General features: G+C 46.0%; 1 protein-coding gene across 1 annotated transcript in view; it reads left to right on the top strand.

Annotated features, from left to right (window-relative positions):
• LOC146020192 (cytochrome P450 2W1-like) overlaps positions 1-23,206 on the top strand; it is a 57,327-nt gene extending 34,121 nt beyond the window's left edge. Inside the window, exons 7-9 of the mRNA XM_083153125.1 lie at positions 7,483-7,667; positions 16,590-16,731; positions 22,340-23,206. Of these exons, the coding sequence (XP_083009251.1) occupies positions 7,483-7,667; positions 16,590-16,731; positions 22,340-22,527 (515 nt within the window). The 3' untranslated portion in view covers positions 22,528-23,206. The remainder of the gene's footprint in view (positions 1-7,482; positions 7,668-16,589; positions 16,732-22,339) is intronic.
• The last annotated feature ends 285 nt before the right edge of the window (positions 23,207-23,491 follow it).

Genomic DNA, 23,491 nt, shown 5'->3' with positions numbered 1-23,491 from the left:
CCCTGGGCAGTTGACACAGGAGTCGGCAATGACTGCTGCAATGTGTCCAAGCGATTGGATACCTCTTGGAGGAATTTTATAACTCGCTGCTGTGTGGCTTCTTGAGTCTCTATTCGGGCGGTAACATTTTGAATGACCGCTGGTCCCACACTGGGCTCTTGAGCCGAGTCCATCGGTCTTGAACAAACTGTCAGCGCAGGCGGGTTCTGTGTTCCCGGCTGTGACCGTGGTGGGCCAGTGGAGGGCGCTGGAGAGCCAAAGGCAGAAGGTTTGATGTAGGACATACACGGGGAGATCAGGGCACAGCGAACCAGAGAGTTGACGGAGACCAGGAACAGGGGCGCGGAGTCTAACCTGCCAGCGGTATTCACCAGGGAGCCCCGCAAGGAACTTTGGACTTAGCTGCATCTGACAGGCAGGTCGCGGCCCCCTGCCCTGGTCCTCTGGACGCAGGCAAGGGAGATGATACTGGAGGTAATAATGCAGAAGGAAAGGCAATCTGGAAACTGCGGAGGATTGCACAGGATGTCGACAACTGAGGTAGACTGTGGTGCCGACAATGGTGCCGACGGCTGGTGGGTGGCTCAGGTATATGCTGGAGCAATAGGACGTAGTTGGTAAAGTCTCTATAGAGCACAACAGCTGAATGTCGACGCTGGTGTCGACGGAGCCAGTCGCTAGTTCAGGACAAGATGGAGAATGTCGCTGAAAGACTTGGAAGCCAATGGTGGTAATGGCGAGGCACCTGTACTCGACTGCAGAGGTGGAAAGGCAGGAGTCTTCTGGAGATGGATAACCCAGGTAGGTATAGCGGGTGCAGGTAACGCTGGAGAGAAACACAGGGGAGCCTGGAGATCTCGGAGTATTGGGAACTTCTCTGTCACAGGAGAATACTGAGAGCAGGTAAGCAATTGTTCAAGACAAGGAAGGAAGGCCGCAGACCGGCTTTATCCCCCTTGCTTGTCTGTGATTGGCTGCCGGCTGCAGCACCAATCAATGCTGGGGAAAGGAGCACACACCTTGATCCAGGTACAGGTGTGTGGGTCAGAGGTGACGTGGATGGACAGCGGGGATTGGTCTGGGGAATCAGCTGACCTGAGAGTGTCATGGCGGCACCCATGCTGCCCGGGAACGGCGTGCGCTTGGCAGGGAACCATGGCAACGGGCCGTGGGGACACAGGGGACATCACGCCACACATCAGAAGCCATGCGGATGACAGGCCTCTCACGCAGTACAGACCATCGAGATGGTAATGAGCGATGTTTCCGATGGTGGGATCTGCGGTTTGTGACACAAAGTAATCATCCACCATTTTTTCAATGTTGACAGCATCCAATGCACCGACAGTAGACATGTCAGCAATCGTTGGCAGGTCCTTGAGTCCGGACCAGATGTCCAAACTCCCTCCTGCCTGCCCTGCATCCCCGCCAGCGGGTTGTGTGGGAAATCGCAGCTGTTTCCTCACAGGCACAGGTGTGGGAGAAAATGAAGGAGGAGCTGGGGCCGTGTCCCCTTCAGATGACAATCTCCTGACCAGCAGGTCTTTGCACCTTTGTAGACTTGTGTCTGCCGGAAACAGAGACACAACATACGCTTTAAACCGAGGATCAAGCACTGTGGCCAAAATTTATTCCTCTGACTTTAACAGACTGACCACCCTCGTATCCTGGCAAAGCGTATGGAGGGCTTCATCCACAATAGCGACATGCTTTGCGGAATCGCTCCGCTTTAGCTCCTCCTTCACTTTCTCCAGCTGCTTTTGTAACAGCCTGATCAGGGGAATCACCTGACTAATGCAGGCAGTATCGGAACTGACTTCACGTGTGGCTACTTTAAACGGCTGGAGAACCTTGCACAACACGGAAATCAGCCTCCACTGCGCTTGAGTCAGGTGCAGCCCCGCTCCTCTGCCTATGTCGTAGGTGGCTGTGTAGGCTTGAATGGCCTTTTGCTGCTCCTCCATCCTCTGCAGCATATAGAGGGTGGAGTTCCAGCGCGTCACCACCTCTTGTTTCAGCTGATGGCAGGGCAGGTTGCGGAGTTTTTGCTCCCGCTCCAGCCTTCGGCAGGCTGTGGCAGAATGCCGAAAGTGTCCGCAAATTTTGTGTGCCACCGCAAGCATCTCCTGCACACTCCTGTCATTTTTTATGAAATGCTGCACCACCAAATTTATTGTGTGGGCAAAACATGGCACGTGCTGGAAATTGCCCATGTTTAATGCCCGCACAATGTTACTGGCGTTGTCCGACACCACAAATCCCCAGGAGAGTCTAAGGGGGGTAAGCCACAGGGAGATGATTTCCCTCAGTTTCTCTAAGAGGTTGTCGGCGTTGTGCCTCTTCTTGAAACCGGTGATACACAGCGTAGCCTGCCTAAGAAGGAGCTGGCATGCAGGAGATGCTGCTGCTGCGGAAGGCGATGCATCTACCCAGTGGGCTGTCACAGTCATATAGTCCTTAGTTTGCCCTGATCCACTTGTCCACATGTCTGTAGTTAAGTGTACAGTGGGTACAGCCGCATTTTTCAGGGCACTGAGGACAATTTTTCTGACCTCCCTGTACATCGCGGGTATCGCCTGCCTAGTGAAGTGGAATTTAGACGGGATTTGGTACCGGGGACACAATACCTGCATCAACCGTTTAAATCCCACTCCATTGATGGCGGACACCGGACGCACGTCTAACACCAACATAGCTGTCAAGGCCGCAGTTATCCGCTTTGCCATAGGATGACTGCTGTCGTATTTCATCCTCATGGAAAATGACTGTTGGACGGTCAATTGCTTAGTGAAAGACGTAGCGGTCTTACGACTTCCCCTCTGGGATGATGACTGACTTTCCCTCTGGGATGATGACTGACTTCCAGGAGCAGCAGCAGCAGCAGCGGCAGTAGTAGTAGTAGGCGTAGTGCTGCAGGATCCTCCGGAGGAATCTATGGAGTCATTCATGCAGGTTAAATGGACTGCAGGACTCCCCCCTATCCGGATCGAGGAGGAATTTGTCGAGGAGGGAGTTGGTGGTGTGCTTTTCAGGCATTTGGCTCCAAAAGGAGGACCAAGTGATTTAGGTGTCGCTGGACTGCTAGCCGCACTTTCTGGACTAAACACTGAACCATGACGCATCTTTAGGTGACGTTGAAGGGAGGTTGTCCCTAGGTGGGCAAGATCCTTACCCCTGCTTATTGGAGTTTTACATAAGCTACAAATGGCAATACTTTTGTTGTCCGGATGCGGATAAAAAAAATTCCAGACCGCAGAGGTGGATTTATTGGTCCTTTGTCCAGGCATGACGATGGGCTTTTTCATCCCATGGACAACAACTTTTTCCCCCACAGGTGCCTCATTCCCCCCTGGTGCGTCATTTAAGCAAACCAAGTCTCCATCCTCCTCGACAACTTTCTCCTCAGTGCCAGCTACATCAATATCCTCCTCCTGGTATACAACATCACCTTCACTAATAAAATCTGGAACTAGACTGTGGGTGATCCTTCCAGCATATGCAGAGGGCGTACTGCAAATGGTGGAAGGAGCCACCTCTTCACATACAGTGATGGGAAGTTCCGGCATCACAACCACCGCCACCCTCTGACTCTCCGTGGGGATTTGGGATATGTCTTTAGAAGGATGAGTTTTTTCCAGATTTATTTTTTGAATTTTTTTCTGTTTTTTTTTCTGAAATTTTTTCAGACTTTTTTGAGTCGGTGTCAGCCTAACTCTCTTTAATTTCCTATTGTGTGGGGAGAGAGGAGGAGGAGGACTTTCCTCGTCATCTGAAGCTGCACCACTAGTCATGAAGTTAGGCCATGGCCTTAGCCGTTCCTTGCCACTCCGTGTCGTAAATGGCATATTGCCAAGTTTTAGTTTCTCTTCCAACGATTTACATTTCATATTTTTATTCCTTTTACGGAAGTTTGGTTTCGATTGTACATGCCCTCTGCTTTCACACTGGGCATCGGCCGTGGCAGACGACGTTGTTGGCATTTCATCATCTATGTCATGACTAGTGGCAGCAGCTTCAGAACTATGAGGAAGTGCATCTTCATCTTTCCTTTGTTTGTTAACCTCCATATTTTGGATCTCAATTATTATTGTGGAGTTATGTCACAAAACAGCGCCACTGGAGTGCAATTATATATATGTCAGTGAGTATGCACCAGCAGGCAGTTATACAGATACAGCAGTATTAGGCAGTGAGCCACACACCAGACAGGTACGGCAGTATTAGGCAGAGAGCCCCAGACCAGACAGGTAGATAATGATATACGGCAGTATTTAGGCAGTGAGCCCCAGACCAGAGGGTAGATACGGCAGTATTAGGCAGTGAGCCACAGACCAGACAGGTATGGCAGTATTAGGCAAAGAGCCCCAGACCAGACAGGTACGGCAGTATTAGGCAGTGAGCCCCAGACCACAAAGGTAGAGATATACGGCAGTATTTAATTATTTATTAGCCAGTGAGCCCCAGACCACAAAGGTAGAGATACAGTATACGGCAGTATTTATTTATTAGGCAGTGAGCCCCAGACCACAAAGGTAGAGATATACGGCAGTATTTAATTATTTATTAGCCAGTGAGCCCCAGACCAGACGGTACATACGGCAGTATAGGCAGTGAGCCCCAGACCACAAAGGTAGAGATATACGGCAGTATTTAATTATTTATTAGGCAGGCAGTATTTAATTATTTATTAGCCAGTGAGCCCCAGACCACAAAGGTAGAGATATACGGCAGTATTTAATTATTTATTAGGCAGGCAGTATTTAATTATTTATTAGCCAGTGAGCCCCAGACCACAAAGGTAGAGATATACGGCAGTATTTAATTATTTATTAGGCAGTGAGCCCCGGACCAGACGGTACATACGGCAGTATAGCCAGTGAGCCCCAGACCACAAAGGTAGAGATATACGGCAGTATTTCATTATTTATTAGCCAGTGAGCCCCAGACCAGTCGGTACATACGGCAGTATAGCCAGTGAGCCCCAGACCACAAAGGTAGAGATATACGGCAGTATTTAATTATTTATTAGGCAGGCAATATTTAATTATTTATTAGCCAGTGAGCCCCAGACCACAAAGGTAGAGATATACGGCAGTATTTAATTATTTACTAGTCAGGCAGTATTTAATTATTTATTAGCCAGTGAGCCCCAGACCACAAAGGTAGAGATATACGGCAGTATTTGAGTATTTATTAGGCAGGCAGTATTTAATTATTTATTAGCCAGTGAGCCCCAGACTACAAAGGTAGAGATATATGGCAGTATTTAATTATTCATTAGGCAGGCAGTATTTAATTATTTATTAGCTAGTGAGCCCCAGAAAACAAAGGTAGAGATATACGGCAGTATTTAATTATTTATTAGCCAGTGAGCCCCAGACCAGACGGTACATACGGCAGTATAGGCAGTGAGCCCTAGACCACAAAGGTAGAGATATACGGCAGTATTTAATTATTTATTAGGCAGGCAGTATTTAATTATTTATTAGCCAGTGAGCCCCAGACCACAAAGGTAGAGATATACGGCAGTATTTAATTATTTATTAGGCAGTGAGCCCCAGACCAAACGGTACATACGGCAGTATAGCCAGTGAGCCCCAGACCACAAAGGTAGAGATATACGGCAGTATTTAATTATTTATTAGCCAGTGAGCCCCAGACCAGACGGTACATACGGCAGTATAGCCAGTGAGCCCCAGACCACAAAGGTAGAGATATACGGCAGTATTTAATTATTTATTAGGCAGGCAGTATTTAATTATTTATTAGCCAGTGAGCCCCAGACCACAAAGGTAGAGATATACGGCAGTATTTAATTATTTATTAGGCAGGCAGTATTTAATTATTTATTAGCCAGTGAGCCCCAGACCACAAAGGTAGAGATATACGGCAGTATTTAATTATTTATTAGCCAGTGAGCCCCAGACCAGACGGTACATACGGCAGTATAGGCAGTGAGCCCCAGACCACAAGGGTAGAGATATACGGCAGTATTTAATTATTTATTAGCCAGTGAGCCCCAGACCACAAAGGTAGAGATATACGGCAGTATTTAATTATTTATTAGCCAGTGAGCCCCAGACCAGACGGTACATACAGCAGTATAGGCAGTGAGCCCCAGACCACAAAGGTAGAGATATACGGCAGTATTTAATTATTTATTAGGCAGGCAGTATTTAATTATTTATTAGCCAGTGAGCCCCAGACCACAAAGGTAGAGATATACGGCAGTATTTAATTATTTATTAGGCAGGCAGTATTTAATTATTTATTAGCCAGTGAGCCCCAGACCACACAGGTAACTAGATAAGATATACGGCAATATTATTTATTAGGCTGTGAGCCCCAGACCACAGACCACCAGACTGGCAGATTCAGTGCAGGCAGCAGTGCAGCACCAGTGGACTATATATATTTATTTAATATAATTAATTAATTAATTATTAATATATATAATAAATGGCACAGCACAGCACCAGAGGTATGCCCCAGCACAGAGGAGACAGTAGTACTACAGGCAGGTACTCAGTTAGACTGTTCTCCTAAGCAGAGGAGAACAGAGTACACAGCAGCACTGAGGGAGACAGCCCCAGCAAATAAAATAATTAATTACAGCACAGCACACCAGAGGTAGACCGCACAGAGGAGACAGTAGTACTACAAGTACACAGTTAGACTGTTCTCCTAAACAGAGAACAGAGTACACAGCAGCACTGAGGGAGACAGCCCCAGCAAATAAAATAATTAATTACAGCCAGCACAGCACACCAGAGGTAGACCTCACAGAGGAGACAGTAGTACTACAAGTACACAGTTAGACTACTACACAGCAGCACTGAGAGACAGCACCAGCGATTGCAAAAGCTCAAGGTCAAGCTCAAGTTTAAGCCCCAGCAGCAGCACCAACACACCCTCTCCCAACCCACTACTTGACTGGAGTGAAGATGGCGGGCGCGGCAGCCGCTTATAAAGCCTCGCGAAATCCGACGCAGGGAGATGACGTTCTAATCACGCGGACGAACCGAGTCAGGCGGGAATCTCCGATCGCTGCTCGGAATCGGGCTCGGAATGATGACGTCTGTGGGGGCTCGGATCTCTGAAATCCGAGCCCGCACATCTCTAGTAAGGATGCTGTGCCGTTATCACCTTTTTGTGTCGATGATGCTTTCTTTGTGCCATGTTGTTTTTGGTGACAGGACACAACGGGACTCTGCCCAGCCTAAGCACTTGGAGCACAGCACAGTGCTACCTCTTTCCGGAAGCACTCTGCTCTCACCACCTCTGGCTCCATCCTCCACCTGGGCAAGTCTCCACCATTTAATTGTACACTACAGTACTTGTTTTTTAATTGTTTTATTGTACATTATTGTGCATTTTACTGTGGATGTCTTGTATTATATATTATTGTTCTATATTTATTATATTATCATTAATTTTCACCCTTGCTGCAATTGGTATCTGGCCTTCTGTTAACTTTTCTAGAAAGAGTTCAGGATGAAATTGAAAATGTGATCGGGTTGGAACGCCCCCCCAGGTGGGAAGACCAGAAAATCCTTCCATATTGCTTGGCAGTAGCGCATGAAATTCAGAGGTTTGGTAACATCCTTCCCTTCATGCCACATGCCACACCCACAGATGTCCACTTCAGAGGCTACTTTATACCTAAGGTAACTCATTTACTGCATTTTATGTTATTCTTTCTTGTTACATGTAACTAAACATGATAACTGCATACTTACAAGAGCGGTCCAGCAACAAATTACTTTTGCGATGCGTGCAAAGTGCCATCCCCCTCCCCCAGCTGTGCCTGCAGCGTCTGTGAAGTTGTGAACCGGCGCCGGGGATCAAGTGCTGAACACCCAGTGCCGGAAAGAGGCAGCCCTGTCATGTTAGCGACAGGAGCGTAGCGCTTCCAGCGCTGGGGATCGAGTGCTGTTGCAGTGCTGAACACCCGGCGCCAGGGGAAAGGCAGCCCTGTCATGTCAGTGGCGCCCATGCCGTGTACCTAAGGACACCTCTATTGCGCATGCATGAATCACCAGACAATGGCAGCAGACACCATTTTCCCAGGTATCTTTACCGCTGTGCTGCCAAACCGACGGAAAGGTGAGTAGAATGAAATGTGCATGGAGGTCCCCATGCGCAGCGCACATCTTGCACCTATAATATATACGCCAGTGGATGTGGGTGTTGTTGGCTGCTGCTGGGAACTGTGCTGTTGGGCTGTGGATGCTTTGCTGGGGAGGGTTTTGGATCAGAGGTGGAACTAGCAGCAGTGCTAGGGGACACCAGCCAAAATTTTGCCTAGGGCATCAAATTGGCTAGGGCCGGCTCTGAGCCCCAGCAGCGTCATGTTGCTTTCAACAGCAGCCTCAGCACAGTGCATGCCGCAGAATGTGTATGCAGCATGAGTGTGGCTGCAAGCAGATGGCTGTGCCCCCACTCTAAACATATTAGCCCCGGCACAGCCTGTCACGGTAGGGGGTGGGTCAGGTGCACAAATTTGTAGACAGAGCTCCTCAGCACCTGCCAGGCTGACGCTAATGTGTGCATCCTGTCAGCAGAGACAGGAACAAGGCAAGCTGCTCATGAGGTGACCAGCAGGTTAGACCCGTCACGGGCTAGCACAAGTTAAAAGAAGGATGACTTCCTTCATTTTTTGGGAATAACAGATGTAACTGCGCCCTCTAGTGGCCAGAGCCCTAGTGGTAGCTCCGGCCCTGCCTGTGTCCGAGAACCACTGCTTCCAGTGTGTAAGATCTTGTCTGTGTCGAGCTTCTGTGAGTACCAGCTGCTTCCCCACACATTGTGGTGGAGGTCACACCGTTCATTACTATCTGCAGTTGGTATTCTCACAGAGTGCCACACAGGTTCTGAAATATGGATGCAGTTGGGATGCAGGCCGAATCGCATGCTGACTTATCTAGTGTATGTTTCCTGTTTGTTTGTCTCTCGACAGATGCCAGAGGCATTGGTCTAGCCTGATGGCGGTGTTGCTGAGGCGGTTCCATTGTAATACTATCCGCAATATCTTGGTTACAGTTTTGTTTATTGTGATGGATTTGCATTATAGTGGTAAGGGACGCAAATCCTGTGTTCAGCTCCTGTTTGCAAGGTTGCATATTATTATATATGTATATGGGCAGAGCCTAGTTATCTTTTGTTATTTAGTCAGTTTATACTCGTACCCTGACTTGTTTGGGACTTTATGTCACCGCGAAAGACCAGGTGGCACCTGAGTACAGGGTGGAGCTAGTCTGCCCTGGAAAGGCGGCTATTAGTGGTGAAGTCTAAGATCAGCGCAGGTGCCAGCAACTCAGGGTATAGTAAGAGAGTCAGGCTCAGGCTCTGCTGTGGCTTCACCACCTCAGCCACAGAATTACAAATCAGGCTGTAATCAACATCTTACAGACCTGCCAGTCACAGCAAGGGTTAACCCCAAATTTACCCCTGATCATCATAACACTTGGATGTAGCCTCGCGCATCCAGGTAAATCCAAAGCCTGATGAGTATGGGAGAGGTCCATGTTTAGAACTTATCCACTCAATAACCTGTACCTCCAGCTTCTCTACAGAAATTATCCTCTTTGGGAGTGGGTGGTCCTTGTTGTAAATATGTGTAGGTCCCTCAGAATGTAGTAAAGTTTCTGTACACACCAGCAGAGGCATTACAACATGAAAAGCCCAGTCACTTAGCCAGTAGTTTGGTTTTATTACAGAAAAGACTTACAGCTGTACTCACTGTTGTACACACTGGAAAAAGTTTTTAAGCTGGGCATCATACTGCTCACCAGCCAGTGAGTGCATGTATTAACCAGATAATGGTGCAGGATGCTGTAACAGCATTTCTATGAACATAAACCCTACTGGCACTTAAAGGATGGCAACACATAAAAACACAGATATAGTGCCCATAGACTATTGGTGGTCTTATCTTCCTCCTGATGCAAAAGAGTTTATTGCAGCCTCAAAAGATTATTCCTTTGGCTTTAAGGTGACCTTGCCAGGTTGCCTACTTTATTCCATATCTCTTTACAACCATCACTTATTAATTAGGTATCTACCATATCTCCACCATCTCTTCCATCTCAGTACAGGAACAATAATAATATGATATGAAGTGAAGCAGATTTTGAAATCTCTTATGTCAAAAGGGTTCTTCAATTACTGGTAGACATGCAGGGCACTGGGACTGAGGAATGCTGTTGTGTTATAGCCAGTGATATCTACACAGCACATTTTCTCAAGAAGTTTCACATAAACCATTCAAGGAGGACCTTCCGAGCATTATACCTCGTGGTCCTCTCTCGGCCCTCCTCTATAGTCTTAAAGCAGTGTACCTGGTGAGATGCGCTCTAGAGATGGGTGCAGCTCTCCTTATGGAGGTTTATTATTCTGTCTATCTCTGCTGCTGATGCAATAACAGTATAGAGGCCACATCATTTAAACCCATTAAAATCAATCTGGGCACACGTGTGTCAGGGTATTAAAAACCCAAAGCAAAGACAAGGATCACTGCGCTAAAATAGTCAATTTAATAATAAATTCATATTCATAAAATATTAAAAAGACAATTACATACATTGAACATAGATGGCAAACAAATCCTACAGGGAGGAAATTTTATATACTGAGGGGAAAACCCCCAAAATACGGATGCTAGCAATGATAATAAATAGATAGTTAATAAAGCTGTTGTAGTCCAGAAAGATTAAATAAGTTCCACTTGAACAGGTAATGTTGAGAATGCAGTTCATGCAGAGGCTCAGAGTATTTATAAGCAAGCAGCAGAAGCAGATGTTAGTTTGTTAGCATAGCCTGTTCGGTCTGAGACAGATGCAACAAATATAATGTTGAATAGATAATTGTAGATGTTATAGTTACACCTCCATCAGCTGGTAATTTTAAGGTTATTGTAACATTAGTCTTGTTATGCACTGGAAATAGGTTGCTACCTGCTGGTTTTAAGAATAATGGTAGGCTCCTGGCTCACGGGTTTCACTGGTTAGCACTCCAGACATGCCATATCAGGGGCCGCGTGAGTGCTGCACTTTCGCGTCTCAAGCCTCTCACCCGGTGGTTTGTATTAGGGATGGCCATCGACCATCGATGATTTGAAATCATCGATGGTTTGTGGCCGATGTCGAATACTTTTGCCATTGATGTGGGAGTACCAGATAGTTTCCCTACATCGATGGCAAAGGAAAAACGATGTTTCCTTTTTTTTTTCTCAAGGTGCCTGGATCACGGAGCATAGCTCCGCCCCCGACAACCGGAAATCACACCCATGAGTTCTGATTGGCCCACAGGCCATTCAGTCACATATAATAGATGACCATCGATAGCTAAAACTATTGATGGTTATCCATCAAAAACTTTGCCACTATTGATGGCTGGGTGCAGAATTGCCATCAATGATCTGCACTGATGTCCATCCCTAGTTTGGTTTCCAGGCCTCGGTCTCAATCTGTCCTTCTATTGGCCAGTTCCGGTCACGTGATCGGAACTTTTATCCTAGGCGGCATTTCTGCATTCGTCGTCTCCTCTGATGTTTGTATTCTAGGCCTCGATTGCACTCTGCATATCTATAGGTCAGTCCTGGTCATATGATCGGAATCTGAAAAAATGTCATACTGTATGTACTTTTGTACAGCCTCATTCGGTCCCATCCCGTGGGATTATGTAAATCATTAGCATCTTTAGAAATGGCTATATTTCAAAGAGGATTGTTTGCACCAACATATATTATGTGTTGCATATAAACACATATGCAGACGGGGAACACTTTTATTCCTCCTCTCTCTATTCTCTCACTTCTAGAGAGGAGGCATGTAATTTCTTTTAAATGCTTGGATTTGTTTATATTGCTAGCACTGTGATACTGCTTTCACATTGCCTAAATGTTTAAGACCCGGTATTTTGAAACGGTATTTAAAACGGGTCTGAGCCACAAAACCCCTTTCACATTGTAGTTGAAAGCCGGTATATTACCATTTTAATCTCCTTTCACATCGCACATAAATACCAGGTCTCAAGCAGGTTTGCAGTGTGAAAGCAGCTAGGAGAACAGGACAGACCAGAGGCGTAACTCTGGGAGGCAATGGAGTCCTCTGCTGCCGGGCTCCTGATCCCAAGGGGGCACCTCTACTTCCCTGCAAGTTTGAATAACAACCAGAGCCATAGACATCATACTCTCTTTATTTTAAACATAATATCCACAACATACATACACACACACACACATATATATTTATATAAGGTTATGTGTGTGTGTGTGTGTGTGTGTGTGTGTGTGTGTGGGGGGGGGGACACACCAATATTTATCTTGCCTCCGGGCAACTGGGACAAACTTATGCCACTGGGACAGACAGTAGCTATAAGACTGCGCAGTGCACATTTAATGAGCGGGAGACACTCATTACATATGCACATATTTAACGAGCGGGTCACGCTCATTACATATACGTACATATGAATGAGCTGCTCATTACATATGTGCATATGTAATGAGTGGTACTCGGTCATTACATATACGGGTCCCGCTCATTACATAGGCACATATGTAATGATTGGCTCATTACATATGCGCATATGTAATGAGTGGGTTCCGCTCAATAAATATTCACTGCTCTTATAGCCAGCTCAGTGCTCACTGCTGCCTGAGTCCCATATACCGGTTCACACTGCATTAAAAAAAACGTGTAGGACTTTGCTTTTTACCCGTTTACAAGTACCGGTTATTTGTAACCGGTAAATGCAGACTGGCGCTTTCACATTGCAGCTCTAACCGTTTAAGTTAATCGTTAAGAGCAGCAGTGTGAAAGAGGTATCACTATAACCCCATCATTTTCAGAGAGCCCCATCTGGATATGTATTCAAAAAGCAACAACAAATATAAATAAACATACATACTGTATATGCATGCTATAAAACATATCAATTCATATATAAAACAAAATAAAAAAAAGACAAAGTTAACTCCATTAAATTCATGTACAGCAGAACTTCTTACAAATGTCAAATATAGTGACATCTAGTGGTTATGATGTCAAGAAAACTTTGGTAAGTATAGACTCTTCCTTACCTTTATACATGACTCCAAATTTCTTTTACACTTGAAGGCAAGGCTATACTAATAATATTTACATCCAAAGACTCTCAATATATAAACGGACACAAACATAAATATAGTATGATATACAGGAAACACAAAATTATCATAAGCAGTATAATATTTGATCTAACATGTGGCCCCTCACCACACTGCGATGAGGGTAACCCAAAGGGACCATTGGTATCATCTGTCATTGCTTGGTGGACCGGGGGAACATACAGGGAAGATTTTTTTAGAAAATTAAATTATAAATTATATTTAATAGTGAAGTAATGCAGAACAAATTTTAAAGATGATCCCAGGTTCATATATTAGAACATTTCTTCTTACTCGTTAATACACATGGAATCCCTTCCCACATGGCAGTGAGAGTGACCCAAGATAAGTTGATGGTGTCACCTCCCACAGCTAAACAGGCAAGGGAAATAAACATATGGGCCAAATGTAATAGGGTGAGAGTTTCAGAAAGTGAGAGATTTTGGGAGAGTTTTCCCATGTTTTTTAAAGCAGCAATCAATTACATGGCAAAATCAACCTGGTTTTGCAGTGTAATTGATTGCTGCTTTAAAAAACATGGGAAAACTCTCCCAAAATCTCTCACTTTCTGAAACTCTCACCCTATTACATTTGGCTTATGGAGAGAAGACATAGGTGTATAGAAGTTGGTAAGGACAGAACAAGCAAAATATGCAGGTCTCACATTTTATTTAACACTATGGTGTCATTAAGATCCATGGGGATGAGTGTGCGTAAACGATAAATCCAAAAGGCTTCCCTTCTGCAGAGTGTATGGAACCTACCCCCCCCCCCCCTCTAGTAGTCTCTGTGATTTGTTCAATCCCCACAATTTCGAAGTCCCGCATGGAACCTACTTGACAGCAGGTCACATGTTTAGACATCGGCTGGGTTTTTATGTTCTTTATAATATTTCTCCTATGCTCATGAAATCTGATGTTTTTAAGTGGTTCGCCCAATGTATCGCTTGCCGCAACCACAAGTGAGAAGATATATAATGAAAGATGAACAATTAATAAACTTTTTAATTGGGAAGCTTTCCTTCTTAGTGAAGGAAATAAACTCTGTGCTTTTTCACATGGTGTGTTGACACGTGAGACAGCCTGTTCTCCCACGTTTGTGGAAGCCAGGAGGTTTTTCTGGATTCCAGGTGTTCATTGATAGTCCCTCATCGCCCCCACCAAAAGGTTCCCTCTTTCCTTTGTACAGACTATGCACTAATCTTTTCCTTAAATTGTCAGAGCTTCTAAAAATAACCCCCCCCCCCCCCAGGTACTGATAAGGAATCAAAACTTCTACTATTGGTGGTGGTGGTCATTACCATTGCCAAAAAACTTATACTGATACATTGGACCCACCGAATAGCCCCCTCCTTGGTGCCGCTGAAAAACAAGTAACAAGTTACTAGAGATTCTATATTTTGACAGGCGAACCACAATTCCTGACCTGGAAAGGTGTGGAATTTTTTTTACAAGAAGTGGGAATTGACGTGATGACATCACATGCATAACGGAGAAGCTGAAGCAGGATAGAGGAAGAGAGACCAGCAGACACTGCTGCTTCCCTTGGCTCTGACGCATCCCAGGCCAAATTTAATTTGTTTATTTTAAAACAAAATTGCACCATATGCACTTTCTGCAAGCTTCATAGGAAATTGATAAGAACCCATTACCTGAACAGAAAAGACATCTTTGATATGCGCATACTTTCATTCAAAATGTGAGTGAAATAAATAGTAATAAAATTACTTCCATCATTTAGGCAATGTTGCACTATGGTCTTTTTTTAGATTTAAAGAGACAGTACTCCTTGGATCTTATCCAAATCTATTGTGTAAGTTTTTCTTGAAATCGCCAGTGGATGCAAAAAAAATTTATACAGACTCTGCAGATCTGCAAATGCCAGCATAAATCTAGGTGGACAAAATCAAATCTATAACCAGTCTAAGCTGACAAATAAATATTAATTCTCACCTGTTTTTTCTCATACCTCCCAACAGTCCCGATTTTAGCGGGACAGTCCCGATTTTAGCGGGACAGTCCCGATTATCAGGGCCTGTTCCGCTGTCCCTCCCGCGGCCGGCAGTGTCCCGCGGTGAGGGGGGCTGTTGGGAGTCCCCCCTGTCGGCTGCTAAACAGAGGGGAATAAACGCTTCCCGCAGCCAGGGGGCTGGGGGCATGGCTAGAGGCTCACAGAGCCTCTGAGTCATGCCCCCATATCGTCAAAATGGGGGGCGTGGCCTCGTGGGAGAGCGGCGAGTATAGACCATGCCCGTGAAATTAGGCCACACCCCCAGCAAGTCGTCCCGCCTTCGCCTGCTCCAAAGTTGGGAGGTATGTTTTTCTTTCCATTTTAGTAAACAAACCTCGTTTTGTGCTCTGATACTGCTTCTCCCCATGTATGAATGTGTTGATGTGAGGTAAATGACAGGGGCATTATGCTCCCCTGTCTATATCTGTGCTGCTATTTAAAAGCCCTGACCATACAAACACCTGCACCTATTGATTTTGACACGTGTCCCTGCACTATAATCCACAACAATGAGAGTGTTGTCCCTGGCAGTGGCAGGTGCCGCCTCCAGGCTGCGCAGGAGTTCTCACTTTAGTAGGCTGATCTCACACATGCGCACTTGAGCTGGCCGTGCAGGGAGACCTAGCGCATCAGCACTAAGCTGATGCTCTGTGTGCTCAGGTGAGGATTGTTGTAGGGGGGGGGGGGGGGGGGGTTTCACCTCCCAGCTTAAGCAGACAAGGGGTAGGAGTTACTAAACTGAAAATATGAACAAAAACTCAATTATCAGGGTCTTTACCATATTTTTATAGGCATTGAAACCCCACCGCCGGGGCTTCGTCACAGGGTTTTTTTGTCACCCCGGACAGACCACAGCACCGATGCCTCCTGCAGTGCTGCCCGGACCAGTGTCCTCCTCCTCCTCTCTGCACCTCTTCCGGGTGCAGGGAGGAGGAGGAGACGGAGCCCCTGCAGCTGTCTGAGCAGGAGGATGCCGAGCACTGCAGGAAAGGGAGAGCCCTGGAGACCCGCTCACCCACCGCCGGCTGCTTATAGCAAGAGCTGCCCTTTGCGATACTAATCGCATTTATTAGTACATAGGTGATTAGCAAAATTGCAATGTGTGGCAGGATGTACTGCAGTTGCTTGGTACATCCCACCCAAGATGGTAATACATCTTGTCAATGGTTACATCCCGATACGTACCACTATAATGCATCTGCCCCTGTGTCTCTTAATTATTCTAAAACTACAATGTTAAGCATATAAGCAAGTCAATTCTTCATTAAATGTATTTATTCCTTTTTTATATATCGTTATGCATTATGATAGTTGGCGGATAAGGCGGGATAAGAGGAAACAACAATAAGACATGCTAGAGGATGTAATATTTACTCTAATATGACCAGTCAAAAGTATTATAATCAAACATAATTCTCATTATTAATAGGGTACCTTTGTGGTTCCACTATTCACATCAATCCTATATGATGACACAGTATGGGAGACCCCCTGGGAGTTTAACCCCAATCATTTTCTGGATGCTGATGGAAAATTTTTGAAGAGAGATGAATTCTATGCTTTCTCCAAGGGTGAGTAACTTCCGTGCAACTAATTATTATTATCATCATCCCCGGCATCGGAGAAGAATTGCATGATTACTAGGGTACTGTAGTAACAACATGACCATTGTGATCAATTGCTTTCCCTCTTTATAACAACATCATTAGGTCACCAGCATGTTGGTCGACAGTCATTAGGTCGACACCATTAGGTTGACATGCATTTAGGTCGACATGCAGAAAGGTCGACATGACTAAAGATCAACATGGGTTAGGTTGACAGGGTCATTAGGTCAACATGGGTAAGGTAGACAGTGAAAATGTGGACATGGTTTTTTTTTTTTTTTTTGCACCTGAATGTCGACATGGAGCAGCAGGTGCATTATACCGGGTCCCTGATGAATAAGGATCCCTCTGGTGCCACCCATTGCTGAGTGGCATATTGTGAACGTGGTTAGATCCCTCTGGTGCCACCCATTGCTGAGTGGCATATTGTGAACGTGGTTAGATCCCTCTGGTGCCACCCATTGCTGAGTGGCATATTGTGAACGTGGTTAGGAATGGAGGGGGGGCCCAACTTATATTTTTGCACCTGTGCTGCCTACAACTCACAAGTTCCGCCACTGCTCCCAGTGTTGCCAGCTTTACTGTCTTGCTCCCAACACTCCGGTCCGGTGCAGTGGGAAGCAGCTCCTCCTTGCTCTGGCCAGACAGCAGTTCTTCCATGGGTGCTCTGTTCTTCCTTTTCATGTAAATGATCCTCAGCACAGTCCAGAAACTTTCCCTCCCTAGGCAACCAACCCCCTTCAATGTTCCAGACTTCCTAAATAGGTCCTCATGCCTGCTGGACATCCCCCACTAGTGGGCTGCTGAGGATGACTGGGACCCAGGACCCCCAGTAATAGCCAGCCCTCTGGCCACTTTGGCCGGGGACCCAATGGTCTATCAGGGATTTTCCCAAGTTAGCACCAAAACTCCCAGTCAGGAGTCACTAATAGTTCAGCCCTAAACTGCCCTAGTCTATATAAGAGCTGTATTACAGGTACAGTATAACAGAAAGCCATCCAAATGTCATTGGTAAGGAAGTGGGATGGAAATATTCTGCCGTATGTTGCTTTTTAGAAAGCTGCAGTAGATAGGTTAGCAAAAGCTCAGTCTTTTTTTTTTCTGTTTAACTCTATGGGTCGGATTCAATTAGATGCATTAATTTTCCATTCCAGTAAAAGGGTGGTAGCATAAGCAAGGGCGTAACTACCATAGGTGCAGGGGGTGCAGCTGCTATGGGGCCCAGAGCTGAGAGGGGCCCACTTTGCCTGTCAAAGTATTATGTGCTATATACATTTTTTAGCATTAGCTGATGAATAGGGGCCCTTACAAACTTTTGCAATGGGGCGGGCCCACATGTATCTAGTTACGCCACTGAGCATAAGGCTTTAACACGTTAGCCCAGTGGTTCCCAAACTGTGCGCCTAGGCTCCCTGGGGTGCCTCGGAACACTTGTAGGGGTGCCTCAGGTTAATGAAATAGGCAAAATCAGTGCTTCTGGCTTCCAATTATAAAATATGTGGGTAAACAGAAGTGAATCGTGGTTCTCAGCACATAACTGGACCTAAGGATAAAATTAAATCAGAACTTATTTAATTTTAAATTTATTTCTGAAATTCACAGTAACAAACTTTTGGCGTAGGGGTGCCGTGAAAAAATATTCTGATACTGTAGGGTGCCATGATTCAAAAAGTTTGGGAACCACTGCGTTAGCCTATTAAATTATAGCCTCTTTTCCTGGCTTGGTAAATTACCTGCCAATGGGGATTGCCCCATAGAATCCAGGTTAAATTCCTGGAGCTATGGTTAACTTAACATATACATGGAACATGTGACCAGGGTATTTATCGTGGACATGTGCTGGCTGCAGGATGTTTGTAGGCTAATTGAATAGCCCCAGCAGATCAGTTAACCCCTGGTTATTAACCATTGATATTTGAGTCTATCCTTTTGGGTTCTTTAAAAATAAAAAACAACTACTATAGCATATGATTATTATCACATAGAACCCCCTAATGAAGAAACATACCTAACAAATTTGGGTTGCGGTAATAATTTTTAGCTTGAATACTTGTTTTTGAGATATTACAAGACTGAGATTTAGGGCGGGATTGTCTATCATCCTTTGCCACACATCACCGGCATTCGCATTGTTAATAATCGCATATGCACTAACATATGCGATTATTAACGCAAATAACAGCTCTTGCAATAAGAGCTGTCCTTTGCATTGTGGCCGGCGATGTGCAGCTGGTCCCCCCTCCTCCCCTTGGACACTTACCCAGCTGCCAGGGCTCCGCTTACTCCCTGCACCCAGAAGTGGTGCAGGAAGGAGGAGGTCATTGGACCAGGCAGCACAGCAGGAGGCTGCCCGGACACAGGTGAAGGGGGGACAGTCCGGATCAGTGGGGGACGTGCGGGGCGGCGGAGGACACGAAGGGAAGCCCATATGCTTCTATAGGGTTACGCCATCTAGAACACACACACTCCACAGCGAAGCCCCGGCGGTGGGGCTTTGCTGCATATGAAAATGTGGTAAAAACAAAACAAAACTGGGTTTTGTTTGGTGCATCTCGCCCTTAATATGCAGTTACACTGGAGGGACAGCAGGAGGAGCTTTCATGTATGTGATTCTGGGGGAAATTTAATAGGATGAGAGATTCAGAAAGCAAGAGATTTGGTAAGAAATCTCCAGTTTTTTTTAAAGCGGCAATCATTTACACTGCTATACCAGATTGATTTTGAAGTGACAGCCCCGGGCTTCAGCCCTAGACGATTGAAACCTGGGGGGGGGGCTTTATTGGGGGGGTCCCCACTCCTCTAGGTACCCCGTCCACACGGTGCTCATGTTTCGGGCGGGGGACCTTATGTAAAAAGTGTCCCCCGGCTGTGGCATGACACCGCGGGCTGTTGGAGCCCGGTGCTGGTTTCAGAAATATGGGGGACCCCTATGCTTTTTCTCCCCCGGATTTTTCGAACCAGGTCTGGCTCAATGAGCCCGGGACTGGTTATGCTCAGGAAAGGGGACCTCACGCCATTTATTTATTTATTTTTGAATATCAGTTTTTATAATGATCGGTTCCAGTTTCATTATATAAACATGTAATACCACAATAAGCTTGCTTCCAGGGTCCAGCGCTCGTCTCTCTGCTGCAGAGCCAGCTTTCTCCTGCACAGATAACAGCCTCTGTAGTGCTGTCCTTGCACTACAGAGGCTGCTAGCGTGGTTGGCCGATGCTTCTCCTTGGAGACGCATCAGCCAACAGCGCTACAGAGGCTGTTATCAGCACAGGAGCAAGCCAGCTCACCCCACTGTCAGTGCGGGGTGAGCTGGCTCTGCAGCAGAAAGACCAGTGCTGGACCCTGGATTGGTAAGTATGTTGGTGTAAAAGTGAGGTGTGTGTTTGTGTGTGTAATAAAGTTATACTTTTCTGTGTGTGTTTTATGTTAACATTCTTTTCACAGATGGACTACAAGTCCCAGCAGGCCCATTAATGCCCCGCATGCTGGGACTTGTGGTTCTCCAAGTCCCAGTATGCGGAGAGGCCTGCTGGCACTTGTAGTTCACCTGTATAAAGCAATGTTAGGAATGTCTGATTTAACCCTATCAGGCCAGCGTCCAATGCCCTGGGACGCCGGTGACAGCCCCAGGCTTCAGCCCAGGATGGGTGAAGCCTGGGGGGGATCCCTTTATTGCAGGAGTCCCCACTCCTCCAGGTACCCCGTCCAAGGCTGACCAGCCACAGTGCCCCTGTTTCGGCCGGGGGACCTTATGTAAAAAGTGTCCCCCGGCTGTGGCCAGAGGTGTAGAGAGGGTGGTGCCGGTGGAGCACCAGCTCCGGGCACTGGAAGCTATCATGGCGTCGGAGCTGTGCCGTCACCGCCAGCTCACCCGCTCACCCACACTTTCTCTCTGCCGCGCCATCTCCCCCGCTAGCTCCTGGCCGGCTCCCCTCTACTGTACGTGAGAATCGGTGCTATTTAAAATCCACGTCTCCCGCTGGACCGCTAGCCAATAGGCGCTTGCAGTCCAGCAGCCAATCAACTGGTGGCTGCTGGACGGCAAGCACCTATTGGCTAGCGCGGTCCAGTGGGAGATGTGAATTTTAAATAGCAGTGAGTGCACGTCTCCCACTCAGGTACAGCGGTGAGCCGGGAGCGGGCGGGGGTGCCGACCGCACACTTCCCCTGAAAGGGGGGGAGGGGAATGGGCTCCACACTACTCCCTCCCACCCTCACTCCACACTACTACTCCCACCCTCTGTCCCTATTCCACACTACTCCCTCCCACCCTCTGTCCCTGCTCTGCACTATCACTCCCTCCCACCCTCCCTGATCTGCACTATTACTCCCTACTAGCAATTTCAGGCCCCCTTGGCAACAATTTCAGTCCCCTTTGGCAACAATTTTAGTCCCCATTGGTAACGAGCAACTTTAGCCCCCCTTGGCAATAAGCAACTTTAGCCCCCCTTGGCAACGAGCAATTTTAGTCCCCCTTGGCAACGAGCAATTTTAGTCCCCCTTGGCAACAATTTTAGTTCCCCTAGGCAACAAGCAACTTTAGCCCCCCTTGGCGACGAGCAATTTTAGTTCCCCTTGGCAACGAGCAATTTTAGCTCCCCATGGCAACGAGCAATTTTAGTCCCCCTTGGTAGCGAGCATGAAGCTCCTTGGCATCGAGCATGAAGCACCTAGAATCGAGCATGAAGTTCCTAGCAAAGAGCATGTAGGTAAGTGGCACTTATGTGTCAGATGTGTAATAGGCATTACGGTTTGATATATAGTATGTAATGGGTATCATGTGTGACCTTATGCATAATTGGCATTACTGCATGTGGCTTTATGTGCAATGGGCATTACGGTGTGTGGTATAATGTTAGGCCGCGTCCCCTTTTCGCCACGCAAGAGCCCCGCCTACTACAAATTGGTGGGGGACGCGAAACATGCCCTTGCTCCGGGCACCATGGCACCTAGCTACACCGCTGGTTGTGGCATGACACCGCGGGCTGTTGGAGCCTGGTGCTGGTTTCAAAATACGGGAGACCGCCAGATTTTTTGTTTCCCGTATTTTTGGAACCAGGACCAGTCCAAGAGTCCGGGGCTGGTTTCAGAAATACAGGGAACCCCTGCGCTTTTTGTCCCCCATATTTTTGGAAACAGGTCCGGCTCAATGAGCCCTGGGCTGGTTATGCTCAGGAGGGGGGATCCCATGCCATTTTTTTTTTAAAACACAAATTCACACATTTTCTCAAATTCGCACATTTTCATGCCTAAAAATCACACATTTTCATGACTAAAATTCGCACATTATCGCACTTAATTGCACCTTCTTGCCCAAAATATGCACCTGATTAAATATGCGAATTCACTGCAAAAAATGTGCGATTTTAAAATGTACGATAATGGGCAAATTTGAAAATGACAAAAAATGGCATTCTATTAAATGTCACCCTCTATGCCAACAATTTGGTGCCCCTGTTACTCCATAGACTAGTGCCTCCATAGACATGGATTGTATGCTAAAACTTGCTATTTGCATCCTTGAATGTCTATCTTTTCTTATTTATTTATTTATTTATTTATTCCCATACAGGTCGGAGGGCGTGCGCTGGAGAGAGCCTGGCCAGGATGGAGCTCTTTATCTTCTTCACTGGCATGCTTCAAAAGTTTACCTTCAGGCACCCACCAGGAGTGGACAGGGATGACCTAGACCTCACTGCAGACTCGTTCTTCACTTTGAGACCAAAGAGTTACAAAGTTTGTGCCACTCCCCGGCAGTAGACAGTGGCAGATATGTAATGGTGATGATATAGGCACTTGGGGCTTTCAGATGCCATCTAGTCCACTTGTTTGCAGTTATGCCATATAGCTTCCATTCTGCCAACACTGGGCACTAACGGAGCTTATTCTTGAGTAATTACTGCTTTGTTCTGCGGCTTAGCATTAATAGGCTTAACAAACCTTTTACATTGCTGTAGCACTTTTTTATATACATTACGAATTACGTGTACATTTTTATGCATCAATTTGGAGTCCTAGTGTATGATTAGACACCTAGTGGTCACGTGCCTCCCCGACTCCCAGCCCCAGGACACTCTCTGCTGCTGCTCTGAGTCCCAGCGGGGCTAATATCACTGGTGCTCCTGCCACTGCCAGCGCAGCCCAGTCCAGCCAGCATTAGCCGAATATAATATATATGTGTATTTATTATATATATATATATATATATATATATATATATATATATATATATATATATATATATATATATGTATGTATGTGTGTTCATGGTGGAAGGACCTGCTCTCTGTATTGCTTGGCTTTGACAAAGGTCTGTGTAAGACCGAAACGTTAGTCATGTAAGCATAAATACATTTTTTCTCTTCAAACTACATTCAACGATTGGTGAGTGCCCTCTTCTTTTCGCTCTTTATTGTCTGGATATTTATCCTTGGAGTGAGCACCGCCGTGGTGACTCTTTGGCGATAGGTGCGGAACTTTTTGGAATATATATATATATATATACATACATACACACACACACACACACACACACACACACACACGTATATATATATATATATATATATATATATATATATATATATATATATATATATATATATATATATATATATATATATATATATATATATATATATATACACACACACACTTGCAGTCTGGTAACTGAGGAGAACACATGCACAGATAATAAGGGGGACCTTTCTGTAGAAAATTTACT

Source organism: Crinia signifera, chromosome 7 (genome assembly GCF_055691185.1).
Source record: "Crinia signifera chromosome 7, ASM5569118v1, whole genome shotgun sequence".
Taxonomy (NCBI): domain Eukaryota; kingdom Metazoa; phylum Chordata; class Amphibia; order Anura; family Myobatrachidae; genus Crinia; species Crinia signifera.
The sequence above is the reverse complement of the archived record's forward strand: the minus strand, read 5'-3'. Positions and strand labels throughout refer to the sequence as shown.